Source organism: Engystomops pustulosus, chromosome 3, assembly GCF_040894005.1.
Source record: "Engystomops pustulosus chromosome 3, aEngPut4.maternal, whole genome shotgun sequence".
Taxonomy (NCBI): domain Eukaryota; kingdom Metazoa; phylum Chordata; class Amphibia; order Anura; family Leptodactylidae; genus Engystomops; species Engystomops pustulosus.
The window spans coordinates 92,769,437-92,788,032 of record NC_092413.1 but is presented as its reverse complement, the minus strand read 5'-3'; the positions used below and the strand labels follow the sequence as shown (position 1 = coordinate 92,788,032).

At 39.3% G+C, this 18,596-nt stretch overlaps 1 protein-coding gene across 1 annotated transcript in view; it reads right to left on the bottom strand.

Annotated features, from left to right (window-relative positions):
- Positions 1-18,596, bottom strand: part of MAP3K5 (mitogen-activated protein kinase kinase kinase 5) — an 83,155-nt gene that overhangs the window by 43,586 nt on the left and 20,973 nt on the right. The window contains exons 3-9 of the mRNA XM_072141446.1: positions 17,608-17,631; positions 17,108-17,301; positions 13,189-13,357; positions 12,777-12,883; positions 11,794-11,964; positions 9,070-9,182; positions 2,595-2,754 (exon numbers count right to left, since the gene is read on the bottom strand). Of these exons, the coding sequence (XP_071997547.1) occupies positions 2,595-2,754; positions 9,070-9,182; positions 11,794-11,964; positions 12,777-12,883; positions 13,189-13,357; positions 17,108-17,301; positions 17,608-17,631 (938 nt within the window). The remainder of the gene's footprint in view (positions 1-2,594; positions 2,755-9,069; positions 9,183-11,793; positions 11,965-12,776; positions 12,884-13,188; positions 13,358-17,107; positions 17,302-17,607; positions 17,632-18,596) is intronic.

Genomic DNA, 18,596 nt, shown 5'->3' with positions numbered 1-18,596 from the left:
CAGAGTGTGGGCAGGGCCTCACTAAGCAGACACATAACTGTATTATCCATCTAGTGCTGTAGGGTGACAATGTGGTTACATTATCAGGGTACGGGGTCACTTATATCCTTGTAGCTTGTTGTTTGCAGCCTCTCTCTCCTCACGGTCTCCTGGCAGGAAGTGCCTGTGTCTCAGTGTGCAGCCTCTCTCTCCTCACGGTCTCCTGGCAGGAAGTGTCTGTGTCTCAGTGTGTAGCAGTCTGAGCTCCGTGCAGGGGGCAAGGCTACAGCCACACAACAGAGACAGACAGTAATCTCAGCAGCACAATCTCATACAAAAATCCAAGATGGCTGCTGACCCTAAGTGAGAAGTTACTGGTTCGTGACTAGGGGCAACTGAAAAGTGTACAGCAGGGCTTAGATCTGCGACATGCTGCATTTTTTTAATAACAGTGAATTAGAGAATGTGTTATTTTGTTATCCTAAGTACATATAAGAAACTTGTCTTTGTGGGAATACCCCTTTAAGACCAGTTAGAGGAACAAAGATGAAAAATAGAGACGCACAGTAGATAATTAGTGTTTTTCTATAAGAAATCCACCATGTAAGGATTTTGTAGGGTAGAATCTGCTATTTAATACAGGGATGAGATGGGGATTATCACTATGTTCTATACCTGTCTTCACCTACACTACCGTACAGACTATACCTTAATAGTCTGATTGAGTGCTGCTTTAATTCTAATTCTATTATTTATCCCTCTAATGCCGATCACTATCTAAAGATTCATGACTAAGAACTCAAATTCCTCTTCCCATTTTCACTGAATACAAGAGTATCCCCTAACACTCTACAGCTCCAGGTGTTCCATCATTTTAATGCACATGCAGAAGCAGATTCATTCCACCCACTCATCTGTCCCAGAATGTATATCCTCTAAGCCTAATTCCTACGCATTTTGCTAGCTGTCTAAACTAGCTCCTCGGGGAGTTTTTATCGGGCATAGTGAGCAAGTTAGATAGTAAGAGGAATTTTAGTACTTAATGGGGCACATTTACTAAAGGTCCGCAGACCGCGATTCTGTCGGGTACCCCGAATATTTTTCCTTTTTGCACTAAATTGCCCCGGGTTTTTGGCACAAGCAATCGGCGCCGGGTTGCATGCAACAGAAATCGGGGGGAGGGGGGGCGTGCCGTCAGACAACCCGACTGATTTTGACAAACCATGGAATTTAAAAAAGAAATTGTGTCGCAAGATCAAGCACCAGTAAGAAAAAGGTGAACTCCGGTGGACCTCAGCAGGGAATCAACACATGAAGGAAATTGGACGCACAACCTTCGTGAATCGCGGCAGACCCGAATCCTCGTCAGACACTGCATGGCGGGGATCGCGACAGGACGGGTAAGTAAATCTGCCCCATCGTCTCTAACTGGGGGAGTCCTGAATCTTTAGCTACTGATGGACATTTGAGGGATGAATAGAGACATAATAGAACCTAAGAATTAGGCACCACTCTCTCAGACTATTAAAGGGAACCTACCACCACGAATCTACCTATAAAAGGTAGATCGGGTGGTAGGTGGATCAATAGGACGTGAGGATAGCCCTTTTAAGGGCTAATCCTCACGTCCCCGCAGTTTTTTGGAAACTTTTATTAGCGTTATCTGTAAATTTTCTCATGCGGCTACTGGGGCGTGGAGTAGCCACTTCTGAGGTTACACGGGGTGGCTACTCCACGCCCCGGTAGCCTTTTTTCTCCTCACAATCTTCGGCCCTCGTCCGACGATCCTGCCGTCTGCGCAGAACAGCAGGCCTGTGCAGCTGCAGCAGGATCGTGAGAAAGGAGGAGAAAAGAGGCTACCGGGGCGCGGAGTAGCCGCCCCGTGTAACCTCAGATGCGGCTACTCCACGCCCCAGTAGCTGCATAAGAAAATTTACATATAACTCTAATAAAAGTTTCCAAAAAAGTGCGGGGATGTGAGGATTAGCCCTTAAAAGGGCTATCCTCACGTCCTATTGATCCACCTACCACCCGATCTACCTTTATAGGTAGATTCGTGGTGGTAGGTTCCTTTTAAGGGATAGTCTAACATGGTGTATTACAGATGAAGCCCGGTATAGACAGAACCTAAAACATAGACCAAAAGACATAGAGAAAACACTAATCATCCATTGTGTCTCTCTATTTTTCATCTTTGTTTGTCTAACAGGCCTTAAACACTTAATATCACACTTAATACACTTAATAAGTGTATACAGTTATATTGTCAAACTGCTCAGTCCATTTACTAACTGCAAAACAAAATTATTATTAAACAACAGAAGGAGCTGCCATGCAGTACAAAAACTGCTTGCAATAAGGATGCAAGAGCAACCTGCATACAAATGTGGGCCATTGTCTCTACTGTAATGGAAGAACATTGTAACACGGCACAACTCTGTGCAAGCTTTATTATAGAGGTGTTTTACAGCAGTAGTACTAGGACATATTGGAAGCCACTATACAAAAGCATAAGAATCATACTAAAACTATGCACTACATTCAACATTCAAGTCTATCCAGCTGTCTAAAACCAGTAATAATCACACAACAATATTAAGATAACACCTTCTTACCATGCAGGAGTCTTCATTTTAAAAAGCTTTTCTGCAGCCTGGATTACTTTAGTGTGGTCATTTGCCAATACACTAGCTCCCATATAATATCCAACATCCCAGTAACTCTGAATTTTCTCCAAGTTTCCCTTTTTGCCCAGCAAACTGCTGATCTTCACCCCTGTTTAAAGGACAAAAAGAAAGTTAAAATGTATCCTAATCAATCAGCATACATAAACATGGGTTGTATTATTTTACTGCTAATAATTTGGTGAAAACTCTGGTTTTCTTAGAAGGTCAATGCAGATTTATGCCTAGTGCAGAGCCTGAAGGGAATACCAAAGACCTAAGTCATGCTACTCCTATCATGCCTTAAGTATTCTCTGAATATTTGAGTAATGTTCCTGGGGTCAGGCCATGCATTATGCATAAGTTAATTATATTAGCTTTGACTGGATTGTTCCTTTAATCGTGTTTTTTAAATTTCAAAACTAACATTTATATGACAGATAAAATATTGAATGATATTTGAATGCATATTTTATGTTTTTACTAACTCTATGTGCAGATTAATGTCCCGATTCTTTCTGTGGAAAAACTAAAGTTTGCATCAGTCTGGTATCCATTTTCCACAGATCCATATAAACTATTGTTTGAGTGCTCACTGAAGTTGTAGTCTACTTTTTTTTTTTTTTTTTAAATTTATTTATTTTTTTTACACAGGGTCAGTTAAAGGGGTTTTCCAACGAAAGAAAACTCTCACACCTCAATCCCCTAGGAATGTTAACACAATAAAGATCATTGTAACCCCTTACTTTACAATTTACTCAGTTTTATTGCTGTTTTAGCTCCTATCTCTGCCTCGGCTGCTCATTGTAAAATCCCAGGGTGTGGACGGGGCCTCTCTAAGCAGACACATTACTGTATTCTACTCCATCTAGTTCTGTGGGGTGACAATGTGGTTAGATTATCAGGGTACAGGGTTTATATGAACTTTTATCTGGCTTCTGACATTGTACTAACACACTGACACATAGAAATAGACATCAGACGGGTCAGAGATACATGAGATTACACAAAGGCTCACAGACAGAGTCTGAGAGAAAATTACAGTGTTACACTGTGAGCTTTGCTACATCTAACCATCTCACAGATATTTGCCTGCCTCCCCCTTCCCCTGGATCACCTATCTCCTTGTAGCTTGTAGTTTGCAGCTTCTCTCTCAGCTCACCATGTGCAGGCAGGATTTCATCAGTGAGTGTCACTGAGCTCCATGCAGGGGGCGCGGCTACAGCAACACAGGATAGACAGAAATCTCATCTGTACAACTAAGAAGTTACTGTCGTGTCTAGGGGAAACTGAAATTGTGTACAATAGGACTGATAGATAGAGGTTGGACTTATATCTGAGAAATGGTGCATTTTTGATAATAACAGTGAATCAGAGAATGTGTTATTTTGTTATGCTGAGTACATATACGAAACTTGTCTTCGTGGGAATACCCCTTTAAAATAATGATTGTAGGGACTGATCCATTAAAGAGTATTGCATTTAGTTTCAACGGTTTTTATTTTCAGAATTCAAGAAATGATGGCAAGAAGGCAAAAACCAGAAGTAAAATAAGCAATGTATAAAAGGGCCTAGGTCGATCACATACAGTGAAAGAAAACTGTTATCTGTCACCCCACACAGGGGGTACATAGACATCAAAACAATGATCACATGTTGTCAGGAGGAAAAGTAAACTATGATCAATAAACAAACAAGAATAGATGGAAGAAAATTGAAGACACAAGGGCAATGAGGGGAGCATATGAGTTGCTCAAGTGAGCACGGATAACTGCATTGTTTTCAATCTACAATGAAGTAGTGGGCACTCCACGCCCAGTAACTCAGAATCTAAGGAGACAAGATAACATTCGGAATGGGCAAAATGTATGTAGTCAATCCTTCATTTTCAAAGAAGTCATCCATTTTATCTTCCTGCCAAAGAGTATTGCATTTAGTGCACCCGTGTTCCATCCAATGGCAAACAGCAGAATTTTACTGTACATCTGCTCTAATAAAGTCTTAAAGTTACAAAGTAAAAAGTTAGACTAGGCAATCTTCACAGTGCCTACAATAACTCTGATGCAATTTAAGACTGTTTATTCCAATTTAACACATATTTGTTGCCTTACACATAAATGATTATTTATTCACATTTTTGGAGGTCACAGAATCACAATTTAAGCCACATTCACCTTACCTAAGCAGACTTGCTGTATTTGCATTCACTTAGAAAACTAAACTGTCAAAACAAGTTAATAAGCAAGGCACAAGGCATTTTAAACCAACGTTGGCGCAGGTTCTGACATGAACTGTCATGTTTTACTCAGTAAGTATCCCCCCCCCCCCGTCCCCCCCAGAAATATTTGCCTTTAGCTCTTTTTTTTGCAGTTGAAGACCATTCACTTGTAGGTTACAGTGAAATGAAATAGTGCTGTCCATCTCCACTGTAGTAAATACTTTTTACTTCTTTGGCACAGTTTACTGCTAAGTTTGCCAAAACACATTTCCTTCTCATGTGACATTATTTATAGCATGTAAACAATGGTTCAATAACGCTTTGGTAGTGGTAAAGAGGAGAAAAAAGGCAGACAGAAATGCAATGAAAAATAGAATATCAATTTTTAAAGCCTTAAATTTTTTTTTTTTGTAATACAATAAGAATTAACTCCTTCAAGATGTTAAGGCTCAACTTCTTTTTGTAATGTGTGTAATTTTATATAGTTATAACTTTTCAACACTTTAACTTACCAAAATGATTTTGAGATTGTTTTTTCAGGACAGAACAGAACAGAGTTTATAATTTTTTCCCCAAAATTTCTATATTGAAATTTTTGGGATAATTTTTGTGAGTTTGAAACATAAAATTATTAGAATCCCCCTACGAATCCCGCCATTTTTTAAAAGTATACCCTTCAAACTATTAAAAACTGCTTTTAGGAAGATTTGAGCACTGCATAGTAATTAAAACAAAATGGATATGAAATTTAGAATTGTCTAATTTTGTCAGTAATACAGTCATTTAGCCCTAAAAATTACGCTTTTCCAAATAAAAATAAAAAGAGAAAACCCATCTTAAAACTTGTTATGCAATTTCCCCTAGTAAAGAGACCCCCACATGTGGCATTTACTTGTTGTAGTGGTGCACAGCGGCAGCAGAATGGAAGGAGCACCCTGCAGCTGCCCATTTTATCCTATAGAATTTAGTGGATTTTAGTTTCCTTTTGTAAATTTTAGTTTTTCCGTTAGCTGGGCCATGTGTGGCCAATTTTTTGTCGAAATGAGAAGTATTTTCCAGTGATACCATTTTGGGGTTGTTATACCATACTATTTTAAACATATGAACTTTTTTGGGGGGAGGGGGGAGGAGTAGAAAAGCATCAATTATATCATTGATTTGATTTTTTTTTTCGGTGTTCACCATATAGCCTAATAAATGTCTTGCTTTTATTCTATGGTTTAGTACGATGACGTGGATACCATACCTAGATTTTTACCATACTTGGATTCTTTTCTTGCATTTTACTAAAATTCTCACAATAAAACCTAATACGGGAAAAAAGTGGCATATCACTAATTTTTTTTTTTTAATCTAGGAAGCTGGTTGATAGCTTGGTTTTTTGAGGGACATATAGTACTTTGCGCTAGTATCATTCTGGAGTAGATATTTTTGTAATCACTTTTTATTGCAGTTTTTGTGGGATGAAATGGGTACAAAATCATATTTTTTGGTGAGTTTTTATGCTGTTCATTGTGCGGGTTCAATAATGATTTATTTTTATTCTATGGGAAGTTACTATATGTGGGGATTGTGTTATGATTTCAACAATTTTCATATTATATGTAATTTTATTTTGGACATTTTATTTACTTTTTATGAAATAAAACATTTTTTTTTTACTTTTTTATTACTTCCACCATAGGACAAGAAAAGCAACCAATTTTATTGTTAAACTCAATTAAAAATATATAAAAAACAAAACAACCCTTGACCAAACAAAAGTCTAAACCAGGGGTCTCAAACTCGCGGCCCGCGGGCCAACTGCGGCCCGCGGGACAATATTTTGCGGCCCCCTACCTAAAGTGGGCGATTCGGGCGTCCATTAACGCCCGAATCGCCCACTAGCAAAATAAATCGCGCCTGTCTCTTTAAGACACAGGCGCGATTTATATGCGGAGCGACGCAGCGCCTTTCCGGCAGCTGCATCGCTCCGTTCTAAGCAGTGACACAGGCGTCATGACGTCACGGCGCCTGTGTCACTGTGCGGAGCTGCGGCTCACAGGAGAGCCGCGTGAAGACCGGAGCCGCGCCGAGGGAGCAGCTGCCTGCAGGTGAGTAGGATTTTATTATTTTTCATGTATTTTAATTAATTAAATGTGGCTAATAAGTGGTTGGGGAAGTGTTGTGTTATACTGGAAAGGGGGGGAGGACTGTATGTATTATATGGGACTAGAAAATGTTTAGTACGGGGGGGGACTCTATATATATCATATGGGGCCATAATTATTTTATAGTGGGGGGAATGATGGAATGCTATACATATTATTTGGGGCTATAATTATTTTATACTAGGGGGGGGTGCTGTATTTATTATATGGGGCCATAATTATTTTATACTGGAGGGGGGGATGCTATATATATTATTTGGGACTATAATTATTTTATACTGGGGGGGATTCAGTATATATTATATGAGGCCAGAATCATTTTATACTGGGTGGGGCTGTATATTTTATATATCACTAAGCTGGGGGGGGGCTGTATATTTTATATATCACTATATCACTAAGCTGGGGGGGCTGTATATGGGATACAGTATATTACTAAGCTGGGGGGGCTGTATATGGGGTACAGTATATTACTAAGCTGGGGGGATGTATATGGGATATAGTATATTACTAAGCTGTGGGGCTGTATATGGGGTACAGTATATTACTAAGCTGGGGGGCTGTATATGGGGTACAGTATATTACTAAGCTGGGGGGCTGTATATGGGGTACAGTATATTACTAAGCTGGGGGATATATATGGGATACAGTATATTACTAAGCTGGGGGATGTATATGGGATACAGTATATTACTAAGCTGTGGGGCTGTATATGGGGTACAGTATATTACTAAGCTGGGGGGCTGTATATGGGATACAGTATATTACTAAGCTGGGGGGCTGTATATGGGGTACAGTATATTACTAAGCTGGGGGATATATATGGGATACAGTATATTACTAAGCTGGGGGATGTATATGGGATACAGTATATTACTAAGCTGGGGGGGCTGTATATGGGATACAGTATATCACTAAGCTGGGGGGGCTGTATATCGGGTACAGTATATTACTAAGCTGGAGGCTGTATATGGGATACAGTATATTACTAAGCTGGGAGGCTGTATATGGGGTACAGTATATTACTAAGCTGGGGGAGCTGTATATGGGATACAGTATATTACTAAGCTGGGGGGCTGTATATGGGGTACAGTATATTACTAAGCTGGGGGGATGTATATGGGATACAGTATATTACTAAGCTGGGGGGCTGTATATGGGATACAGTATATTACTAAGCTGGGGGGATGTATATGGGATACAGTATATTACTAAGCTGGGGGGCTGTATATGGGATACAGTATATTACTAAGCTGGGGGGCTGTATATCGGGTACAGTATATTACTAAGCTGGAGGCTGTATATGGGATACAGTATATTACTAAGCTGGGGGATGTATATGGGATACAGTATATTACTAAGCTGGGGGGATGTATATGGGGTACAGTATATTACTAAGCTGGGAGGGGACTGTATATTTGGGGCAAGATTTTATTTAAGCTGTAGGGGATCTGTATATGGGAGCTGTATAGAATTTAATTGGGGGGTGAATAACGAGGCCTTTAAATATATGAGAGCAGGGCTTTATAAAAATAAATTTATTATATATATATTCATATTATTTTGTATGCGCATTTTTTGTGGAAAACTTGATGCGGCCCAGCCTTACCCAGAATCTACCTCCAGCGGCCCCCAGGTAAATTGAGTTTGAGACCCCTGGTCTAAACTAAAGAAACGGCAGTGGTTCGTGTGGTGCAGTTTTGTCCTCATCACAATGCAAACAGTACTCATGGCATAAGATCAGCCTAACCTATTACTCCACATTATCTTTGAATTTATGTTCCACTACCTTCGTATACCCCAATTCAATGTCCAGAGCAAAAAAAATCCTAGCAAGCATGATTTACTTTGGCCCATTTTGTATTAGAAGTTTAGGTGGAACATAACAAAGAACATTATAGATTTTATCATTTGGAGGTAGTACATTCTTGTGTAACATGCAAGTGGAAGAGTTGTAGGAGTTTCCTATTGTCCAGTTGAGGCAGAATATTTATTTCTGTCCATGCAGGGCCTTGTTTACTATAAAGTATGAGGACAAAGTGTAACAACATCAAATTACCAATTTTACGAAGTTCAAATGAAGAATCAAACTGATGCCCGGCTGCCAGAAGTAGCACTGCATAATTTATTCCAGACTGAAGAGTTGGCTCAGACTCAAATGCTTTCCTGTACCTATAAAAGCAAACATACAGATTAGTAAACATAAGTCTGGTGTCTACACCCAGAGTGTTCTGCACTTACATAATATTCCATCATTGACTTCTTCCTATACCTGCCATATTTGGCTCAATATAGGAGAGGAAATTACTAGAGTCTAGCGGTTAACCTGCTTTTAGGTTCTACTAATTACATCATAATTTCTCTATTTGCTGTAAACAATCTCCTCATTTTTATACTTCTAAAGCCATAAACACCCAGAGGCAGGCAACCAACACCGCTTAAGGACACTTAGCTGACATCTACCTTCAATAAGGTTCTAGAGATATTACAATCAATAAGTTGAGCATGACGGTTTAATCTGTTAGAAGGTTTGTTTTGTATCAGTTTACACTGTTTTTGTTTGATTTCTTACTTCTTTATGTCGTTATTACCGGTGGCTGTATTTTTGCACTATTCTTCTCCTTTTGGGTCTCTTCTGTGTCACGTGACCACAAAATTTTGGATTTTTCAAGTGACACAGCATCTTATGTCAGTTTAGGACAGCTACTTCGGTATGCAAAGAAATGCATTGAGGGAAGTCAGTCATTGATAGGACCAACCCCGACTCAGACTCAAATTCATGAGGGGCCGCGAATCAAATTGGTTATGGCTGTTGCACAATACTCAAAATTGGACTACCTGTAGACCCTTTCTTATGAGGAAAAACTGCATTCTACACAGTTTATTAACAAGCACAGAAAATGGTCCCATGATTTTAAAAGATGATAACATTCTTAATTATATAAAAGATGAATTTGTACTCTTTGATACGGTTTGTTTAACTTCACATCTGATAGGCTAAGAAGATAAAGGATAGAACGAGAAATGAAGTAGCAGCAAAGCAAACATCTGTAAAAAAAATTCTGATACTTAATTTTTCCCAGCAGCAATCCTCTAGTCCTCTCTACTTCACCACACCTGCTGGCCTCTGCTGGACAAAGCAGTGGCAGATGCTCAATGATATCCATGGGAGCTTATGTCTCCCTGCTCTAGCTCTATCTGCCTTCAAAGCTGCTAAAAGTTGGCAACCAATAGGCAGACTTATCAATCCCCCTACACCCCACCACTGTTGTAATTTTGCAAATAAAAATGATACTATATCAATTAATCGACATTGATAATAAGAATTCATTGTAACATGGCAACCTTTAGCACAGGTCAGTATTTGGAAGAAATACGCTGATTTCTTGTCCTAGGTGTATGATGCTTAAGCCTGAACATAGGAAAATAAGCTAAAGTAGATTGATAAAACATGTTTAACATTTTTAAAGAATTATAAAATATGTATAAACCACTAATGTAGATACACTTTTCAATACTGTGATTAATACAGCTTGTAATATTAACCTAGAAGCTCGCAGTGCTAAACTCTATTTATTACTTTGTCTAATAAAAATGTTTCCTTTCCCCAATATACAAAATTTCTGCAAAGCCCAGTTTACTAGACTTACCCAATACAAATGTAGACAAAACAGATAGATACTATTTAACCCCTTCCCGCCGCATTTCATTTTTGCGTTTTCATTTATTTAATATTCCATGCCGTGTACTGGGAAGCGGGAAAAAATTTCAAAATGCTGTGAAATTGGTAAAAAAACGCATTTGTGCCGTATTCTTGTGGGCTTGGATTTTACGGATTTCACTGTGCGCCCCAAATGACATGTCTACTTTATTCTTTGGGTCAGTACGATTATGGGGATACCAAATTTGTATAGGTTTTATAATGTTTTCATACATTTAAAAAAATTAAAACCGCCTGTACAAAAATTTTTTGGGGTATTTTGCAATCTTCTGGCGCTAATAACTTTTTCATACTTTGGTAGATCAGGCATTTTCGGACGCGGCGATACCTAATGTATTTATGATTTTTACTGTTTATTTATATTTATATCAGTTCTAGGGAAAGGGGGGTGATTTTTAGGTTTTTTAATTTTTTTTATTTTTACTATTTTTCAGACTCCCTAGGGTACTTTAACCCTAGGGTGTCTGTACGATCCTATCATATACTGCCATACTACAGTATGGCAGTATATGGGGATTTTGCTACTCATAAATTACAATGTGCTGATAGCACATTGTAATGCATGGGTTAACGCGAAGTAGCTTCGGGTCTTCATGAGACCCGAAGCTACCATGGCGACGGATCGCCGCTCCCCGATGACGTCACGGGGAGCGACGATCCTCAGAAAGGATTCTTGCCAGCGGCGATCAGCAGTAAAACACCCGCGATCGGTGCCGGCACCAATCGCGGGTGTTACCGGTATATGCAGCAAAGACTTACCAGCTATGGAGAGGGTTCGGGCCAGCGAGCCCTCTCCATGTACCGGGACCCGACATGTGACGTACTATTACGTCACATGTCGGGAAGGGGTTAATATGATAGCTATCATTCTAGAAATGTGTCTACGGCCAGGAACAATCATTTTGAAGATAAACAGATCCTTTTCCTGCAGTTACATATGGTTAACATTATCCCAATAGTCAGCCGGAAGTAATGCTTTGCTCACAGCCAGATAAGTATATTTACATGTATGTATTTGACATAGTAAGTACTAACAAACTATTGACTTCATTGCATACTGACCAGCATATGCCATTGTCTCGGCTCTCCTCATCAGTGAAGTTAGAATCCAGAAACATATCTTTGTAGATTCTTCCAACCAGACAGTATACATCAGAGGCAACCTGATCTTCATGTTGTACCATGGGTAACATTATTTCAAGAGCCTTCTCCCTGTCCCCAGGCTGTTTCCTCCTGAACAAATAAAAGAGCAGAGACCACAAAATGCAAGACCGTTTAATATTCTCAGCAGTGTATGGGGGAGCGGGAAAAAAATCCAAATGCATTGAACAGTCAACAGTTGTTTATACAATGTCCTGTGTGTAACCTTCCATGTGCACTTGATCCATTCAAAGAGAAGAGACAACTAGCAAGAAACCCAAGGAAACGATCCAGCGCTCATGGAAAGGCTTGCACTTTAAGATGATCAAGCCTTTATTAGTAGCATAAAAAACGGAACTACATGGCCTGGTGGACAAAAGACTGATGTGTTTCGACTTTTGAGGTCTAGTCTTGGTCTTTAGCCTTTCCATGAGTGCTGGATAGTTTTCCTTGCTTTTCTCACTTTCTTTGTGTGTTACAAAAGAAACAGAGATACCAAAATTATATGTGTTGTAAATGTTTTAATACAGTTAAAACTATATAACTGAGCTGCTGTGCAGGCGAAGGAATGGGATACAGCCGTCCTGTGACATAGGCTTCGAGTGGCAGAGAGGATGTGTCCGGCAGGGGGGCGGGGTGTTTGTCAGTGGGTGTTGAATTTGTTGTTATTGTTTTTTTAAAAAAATTAATGTCTGTGATATTGCCTTGAGGTGAAAACGTAATATCTTCTGTAGTATCAGCATCAAAAAAGTTTTGTTTGATACAAAAAAAATATATATATTACCTCTATAAATCAAATTGTTAAGTAGATCATCAATAAATTATTATTTATCTTTTGTATGCTCAAATTTAGCGGATAGAATACACAATCCTAACTATGCTAAAGATAACAAAACTATTTTTACCTGTTTAGGGCAAACGCGTAATGAAACTTCACATGGAGATGGGATGACAAGTCAAACGTTGGCAATCTTTCTAGCGTCTCCACCAGCTTTACAATGGAATCATAATCCTTTCCAGGTGAACCATTCATAGAGGGGGAAACATGGCAATTATAATTGTGACATTCTCAAATTTATATTGTAATATGCATGTCATGTAAGAATATGACAACAGAATGCCTTAGTATTTACCCGGCCATATATTTGTGAATCATGTATTTATACCAACATTGTATTAAGTTCTTGTTTTTTGATTGCTATAAATGGCTCCTTAAAGGGGTTATCTGGGTGTTAAAAATTACTTCGGGCCGGGTCATGTGCAAAGATTTACTGGTATGATATTCTATATTAATTGTAGACCTATGCATTTACATACCTGGATGTCTCTATATGACAAGAGCAAATTTATAATGATATCGGGAGACAAAACTTCAATGTTATCTACACGTTGTCGTATCCTTGTCAACTCAGCTGCTAGCTCCTTTCCAGTGTAATGGTTGCGTGCCCGTCTAATATCATTGAGGATGGCTTCTCTGAAGTATTGGCTACAGTAACAAAAAGGAAAAAAAGAATCAAATAATGTATATTATATGAATCTTAAATAATTGCAATCCTATAAGGATCTCTTATTTTTGCTAACATTCTAAACTTTACTCTACGAAGGCACTCCCTTGTTACTTGTCTGGTTAAAATGACACCATACAGTGGGTACGGAAAGCATTCAGACCCCTTTTCATTTTTCACTGTTTTATTGTAGCCAATTGGAAAGATCAAAAAAGTTATTTTTTGGCTCATTAGTGTACACTCTGCACCCAGTCTTGACAGAAAAAAACAATTATGTAGATATTTTTAATAATTTACTTACAAAGGAAAACTGAAATACCAAATGGTCATATATATTCAGACCCTTTGCTCACTATTGAACTGAACCGAACACACATGGGTTTGGGAATCCTCTGCCATTCTTCAATGTAGATCCTCTCCAGTTCCCTCAGTTTGGATGGTGAACAATTGTCGACAGCCATTTTCAAGTCTCTACAGAAATGCACAAGACAGGGCTCTGGCTTGGCCAGTCTAGAGTTGTTCGGAAGCCACCCCTTTGTTATTTTAGCTGTTTATTTGGGGATCACAGTCTTGTTGGAAGGTGAACCTTCTGCCCAGTCTGAAGTTCAGAGCACTCTGGTAGAGGTTTTCATCCAGTATATCTCTGTACTTGGCCATTTTTCATTTACTGGACCTAGTCGTCCTGTCCATGCAATTGAAAAACATCCCAATAGCATAATGATGCCACCATGTTTCACTGTTGGGATTGTACTTGATAGGTGATGAGCAGAGACTTTGTTTTTCCCAAACATACCGCTTAGAATTAACACCAAAATGTTCAATCATCGTCTCGTCACACCAGAGAATCTTATTTCTCATAGTTTTGAGACCTTCATGCGTTTTTTTGCTAACTGTAGCCGGCTTTCATATGTCTTGCACTGAGGAGAGCCACATTCTGCCATAGAACCGGACTGGTGGAGGGCTGCAATAATAGTTAACTTTGTGGAACTTTCTCCCATATCCCTACTGAAACTCTGAAGTTCAGCCCAGTGATCTTGGGGTGATCTTCAGCCAAAGTGATCTTGGAGTTCTTCTTTACATCTCTATCCAAGGCTCTTCACCCATGATTGCTTGGTTTGGCTGGACAGCCAGTCATCCTAAACTTCTTTCATTTAAGGACTATGGAGATCATTCTGCTTTTAGGAACCTCAAGTTCTGCAGAAATTCTTTTGTAACCTCGGCCAGATCTGTGCCTTGCCACAATTATGTCTCTGAGCTCTTTGGACAGTTCCTTAGACCTCATGATTCTCATGTGCTCTGACATGCACTGTGACCTATGAGGTCTTATAGAGAATGGTGTATGCCTTTCCTAAACAAGTCCAATCAGTTTACGGTAGTTAAACACAGTAGGACTCCAAGGAGTAGAATCATCTAAAGGAGGATCAGAAGGAAATGGACAGCATGTGAGTTAAATATGAGTGTCACAGTGAAATGTCTGAATACTAAAAATGATTTTAAAAAATGACTAAAATAATGATAATGAGATATTTCAGTTTTCCATGTGTAATAAATTAGCAAAATATCTACATTTCTGGGTTTTTTATGTCAAGATGGTGTGCAGAATGTACATTAATAAGCAAAAAATCCTTTTAATCTTACTAATTGGCTGCAATGAAAGAAAGAGTGAAAAATTTAAAGTAGTCTCAATGTTTTCCATACACAATACACCCTGAAATTGCTCATTTGATTCCTAACTCTAATATCAATTCACTTTATACAGTTTTCATTAGAAATGTTTTACGGTATTATTGCAATTCCAGTACATATCTGTGCTGTTACTTCTTGCTGAGTTGGTTTGGTTACTCAACTCTCAAAGCAGCCTAGTGTTAAAAGTGTGACAGGGAATAACCTTTTTTTAGCGTTTCTCCACAGTAGCCAAGTTACAGGGCAGCCCCACTATCTAACATGGGTGGCAGTTTGAGTTAGATATTAACTCACAGTGCTCACCATTAGTAACCATCAGACTTGCCTCATTCTCCCGATTGATTTTTTCAGACAGCAGGGAGATGGTGGGTGACAGCGCCACACTGATGATGATGCACAAGAAGCGCACCACAGCATATCAACGCATCAACGTCAGGGCAAGTCAAACGCTCAGCGCACTGTGAGCTGTTCTGTTGGCACGCTAGTTGCTGGGACTGGGACCAAGCGCTGTGGGATGGGGCCAGGCCAGTGAACACAAGGCCATGGGCCGGATTCAAACTTTAGTAACTAAAGTTTTTGTCCTGTTTTCAGGGACAGAAGCAGAAGCTACAAAGCAAGGAACGCTTGGTACAGGGTGAAATTCTGGCTGGTCTAGATTTCTTTTTTGCCACTGGGTGGGATTAGAGACCCTTCATCACAGACATGAAGAGCTCTAGCTATGACACAGTCCAATAGTGTTCAGGTCATTGTAGGATGCAGAAACAAGTTGCTAGGTGGAATGGCATCAGAGACATGGTAGACTCAGCCATACAACAGCCATACAGACCCAAAATAATTTGTCTGGAGCTACAATTATAAAGTATACAGTTCCGACTTGCAAAACCTATCTTGTACGTAACCTGGGGACTGCCTGTACTCATTGTGGCCATTGTATCATGCCTTGTGCACTAGTTTTTTGGTTGGAATCTCTTATTGATTCCAGCATGTTGCATGCCAAGTGTGCCCATAAAGGGAACCTGTCACCAGGACCCCTTTTTATCATTCCCCACGCCAAGAGAGACCTTTGACAAAACATCTATTTCAGGGACTCATGGACGATAGGATATTGTACCTACTGTTCAACGAACATGAATTATGTGCCCTTTGAGAGGTTTGTAACTACTAGCAGTAAAAAAGCACTATGTATTATAGCAGAAGGCCCATATGTGATGCAGCAGTAAAAGTTTGCTGCACATTTTAACTGTTCCTCCAGATGCCTTTATTACCATATATATATTTTATGAGTCTACTGGGGGGCTCTGTAGTAAGTGTGATAGATGTAATACTAATGATGATTTTCATCTACAGAGTCATATGAAAAATAAAAGGTAAAAAAAAAGATGCTAATATTCTAGATTGCTTAAAGAAAATCTACCATCAAAATAAAGCATGGATAAAACAGAGAGGCGTACTCATCGATCTAGGCACTGTGACGGTCTTAATCGTCTTATATTTGTTATCCATGGCCTCCTTTCTTCTAAAATAAAGTTTTTAAATTATACTAATGAGCCTGAGGGGCTGGGTGGTGTTTCCAGAGCCCCTCCCTGCTGTAGATTGACAGGTTGTTACAATGAGCAGAACATGCCTTACCCTCTGCCTCCTGCTCTCCCCCTCCTTCCTGTGTAATCTAGTATCAGCAGTAACTGCATGGGGAGGGGAGATCTGCGATGTCCATTGTAACAAACCAGTTTAAAAACATCACTGAGGGGTTCTGGAAACAAACACCAGAGACTCTCTGGCTCATTAGCATATTCATAAAAGTTGATTTTAGGAGGAAGGAGGTCATGGGTAACAAATATAAGATCTATGAGAAAGTGCCCCTGGTTTATCATGCTTGATTTTGGGATGGTAGATTTTGTTTTGATTTCCTAATACTGTGGGGAAATAAAACATCCGACCTTGAGCTCGTCACTTCTCATTTCAAGCCTAAAGTATAAATTTATGATCTTCTCCTTTCCTCAAATTGTGTGCTTTACTTGCTTTACTTTATTATGTTGTCAAGATCTTACCATGAGCTGGCCTGTGCCATCTTCAAAACCTGACTAAAGCGATCCACCAAGGGCAAACAAATGGGTCCAAGAAGCAATTCGAAGTTGGGCTGCATTAATTCTGTCAATCCTTTCATAAAGCTACTTTCACAGCAGAACACTTTATTATGGGGTGTAATCATGTAAGGAATAAATGTGTAGCTAGCAGTGCACATCTGCAAGAAAATACACAAAACATTTTTAAATATTTGTTTCTGGACAAACCATTTAAATATTTATATTCAGGAAATCAAATACAACTAATTGGGGTTATAAGGGTTTTCCAGTTATATTAATAACCCTGTGTATTCAGATAAAAAGCAAAAGATCACAAAAAAACTAACAAAAAATATTCAAGGATCACATGCAGCCTGTCACAGCAACTGGCCACATGTGACCCTTGACTTAGTGTTTACAGGAGGGAGAAAGGAGGCTTTAAATTTTGCACCAGGAATAGCACCAACATAAACCATAATACTTACATTATTCTTCTGACAAATAATTTCCTAAATAGAAGAGAAAAAAATTACACTAGTAAAAAAACCAAGCAACACACTCAAAACGATCAGAATATATAATAAAGCAACTGCTCTTTGTAGTTTACAGATTAAAATTTTAGAGAATATGGGCATATTCACAAAGAGCAATTTGGTCTCCAGTGTGTTTTTTTGACGAATAGGCACTATGATTTGAGTGGAAACCACACTTGGCGCTGCATTTTGCCATCAGTGGACAACACTGCTGGTGGAAAAATAAGACCCACCCACTGCCAAAAAACGTGTTGGAAAAATAGAAGCGCCATAAAACTGGTGGATTCACAAGCGGCGCCAAAATTTTACACCCATAGAGAGTCAAGAGTGTTGGAAAACACAAATATTGTGGCACTGACACTTCATAAATTCAGGTGCAAGAATGGCAGAAAGGAAAAAAAAAAAAAAAGAAACACCGCCATAAAAAAGAAACAAGGCCAAAATAAATGACGCCCTATGTGTTTGCTATGCATTACAAAGTAGTGCAACTGGACCATGGGAGTGCAGCTTTAGGTCAGGAGACACATGGGTCGGCTTGGCTGCAGGTTGTCCACATTGGATTTGCCTAACCCACAGCAGTTTATATTAGCAGCAAGTGGATAGGATTTAAATAAATGCCAGTCCACTGCACAGGCAGTGATAAACCTGCATAGGCAAAGGATTACAGATTAAGGTCCCTTTCACATAGGGAGCTGTGCAGCAATGACTTATATATACAGCAAAAGATGGAGCATTTTTTTGTCTGGTTGCGGCACCATGACACACCTTGTGCTCACCGCACCGCGCCACAATCCACCTCTATGGCCGCCATATGCCAGATGCTGTTCTTAAGGCTAGAATACAGCTGCTATATGAAAGGGGCCCAAGTCTGGCATTAGTCCATTTCTCAATGTTGTGTGACCAAAGACAATTTTCTATGATGGAGTTTAGTAAAGAGTGTG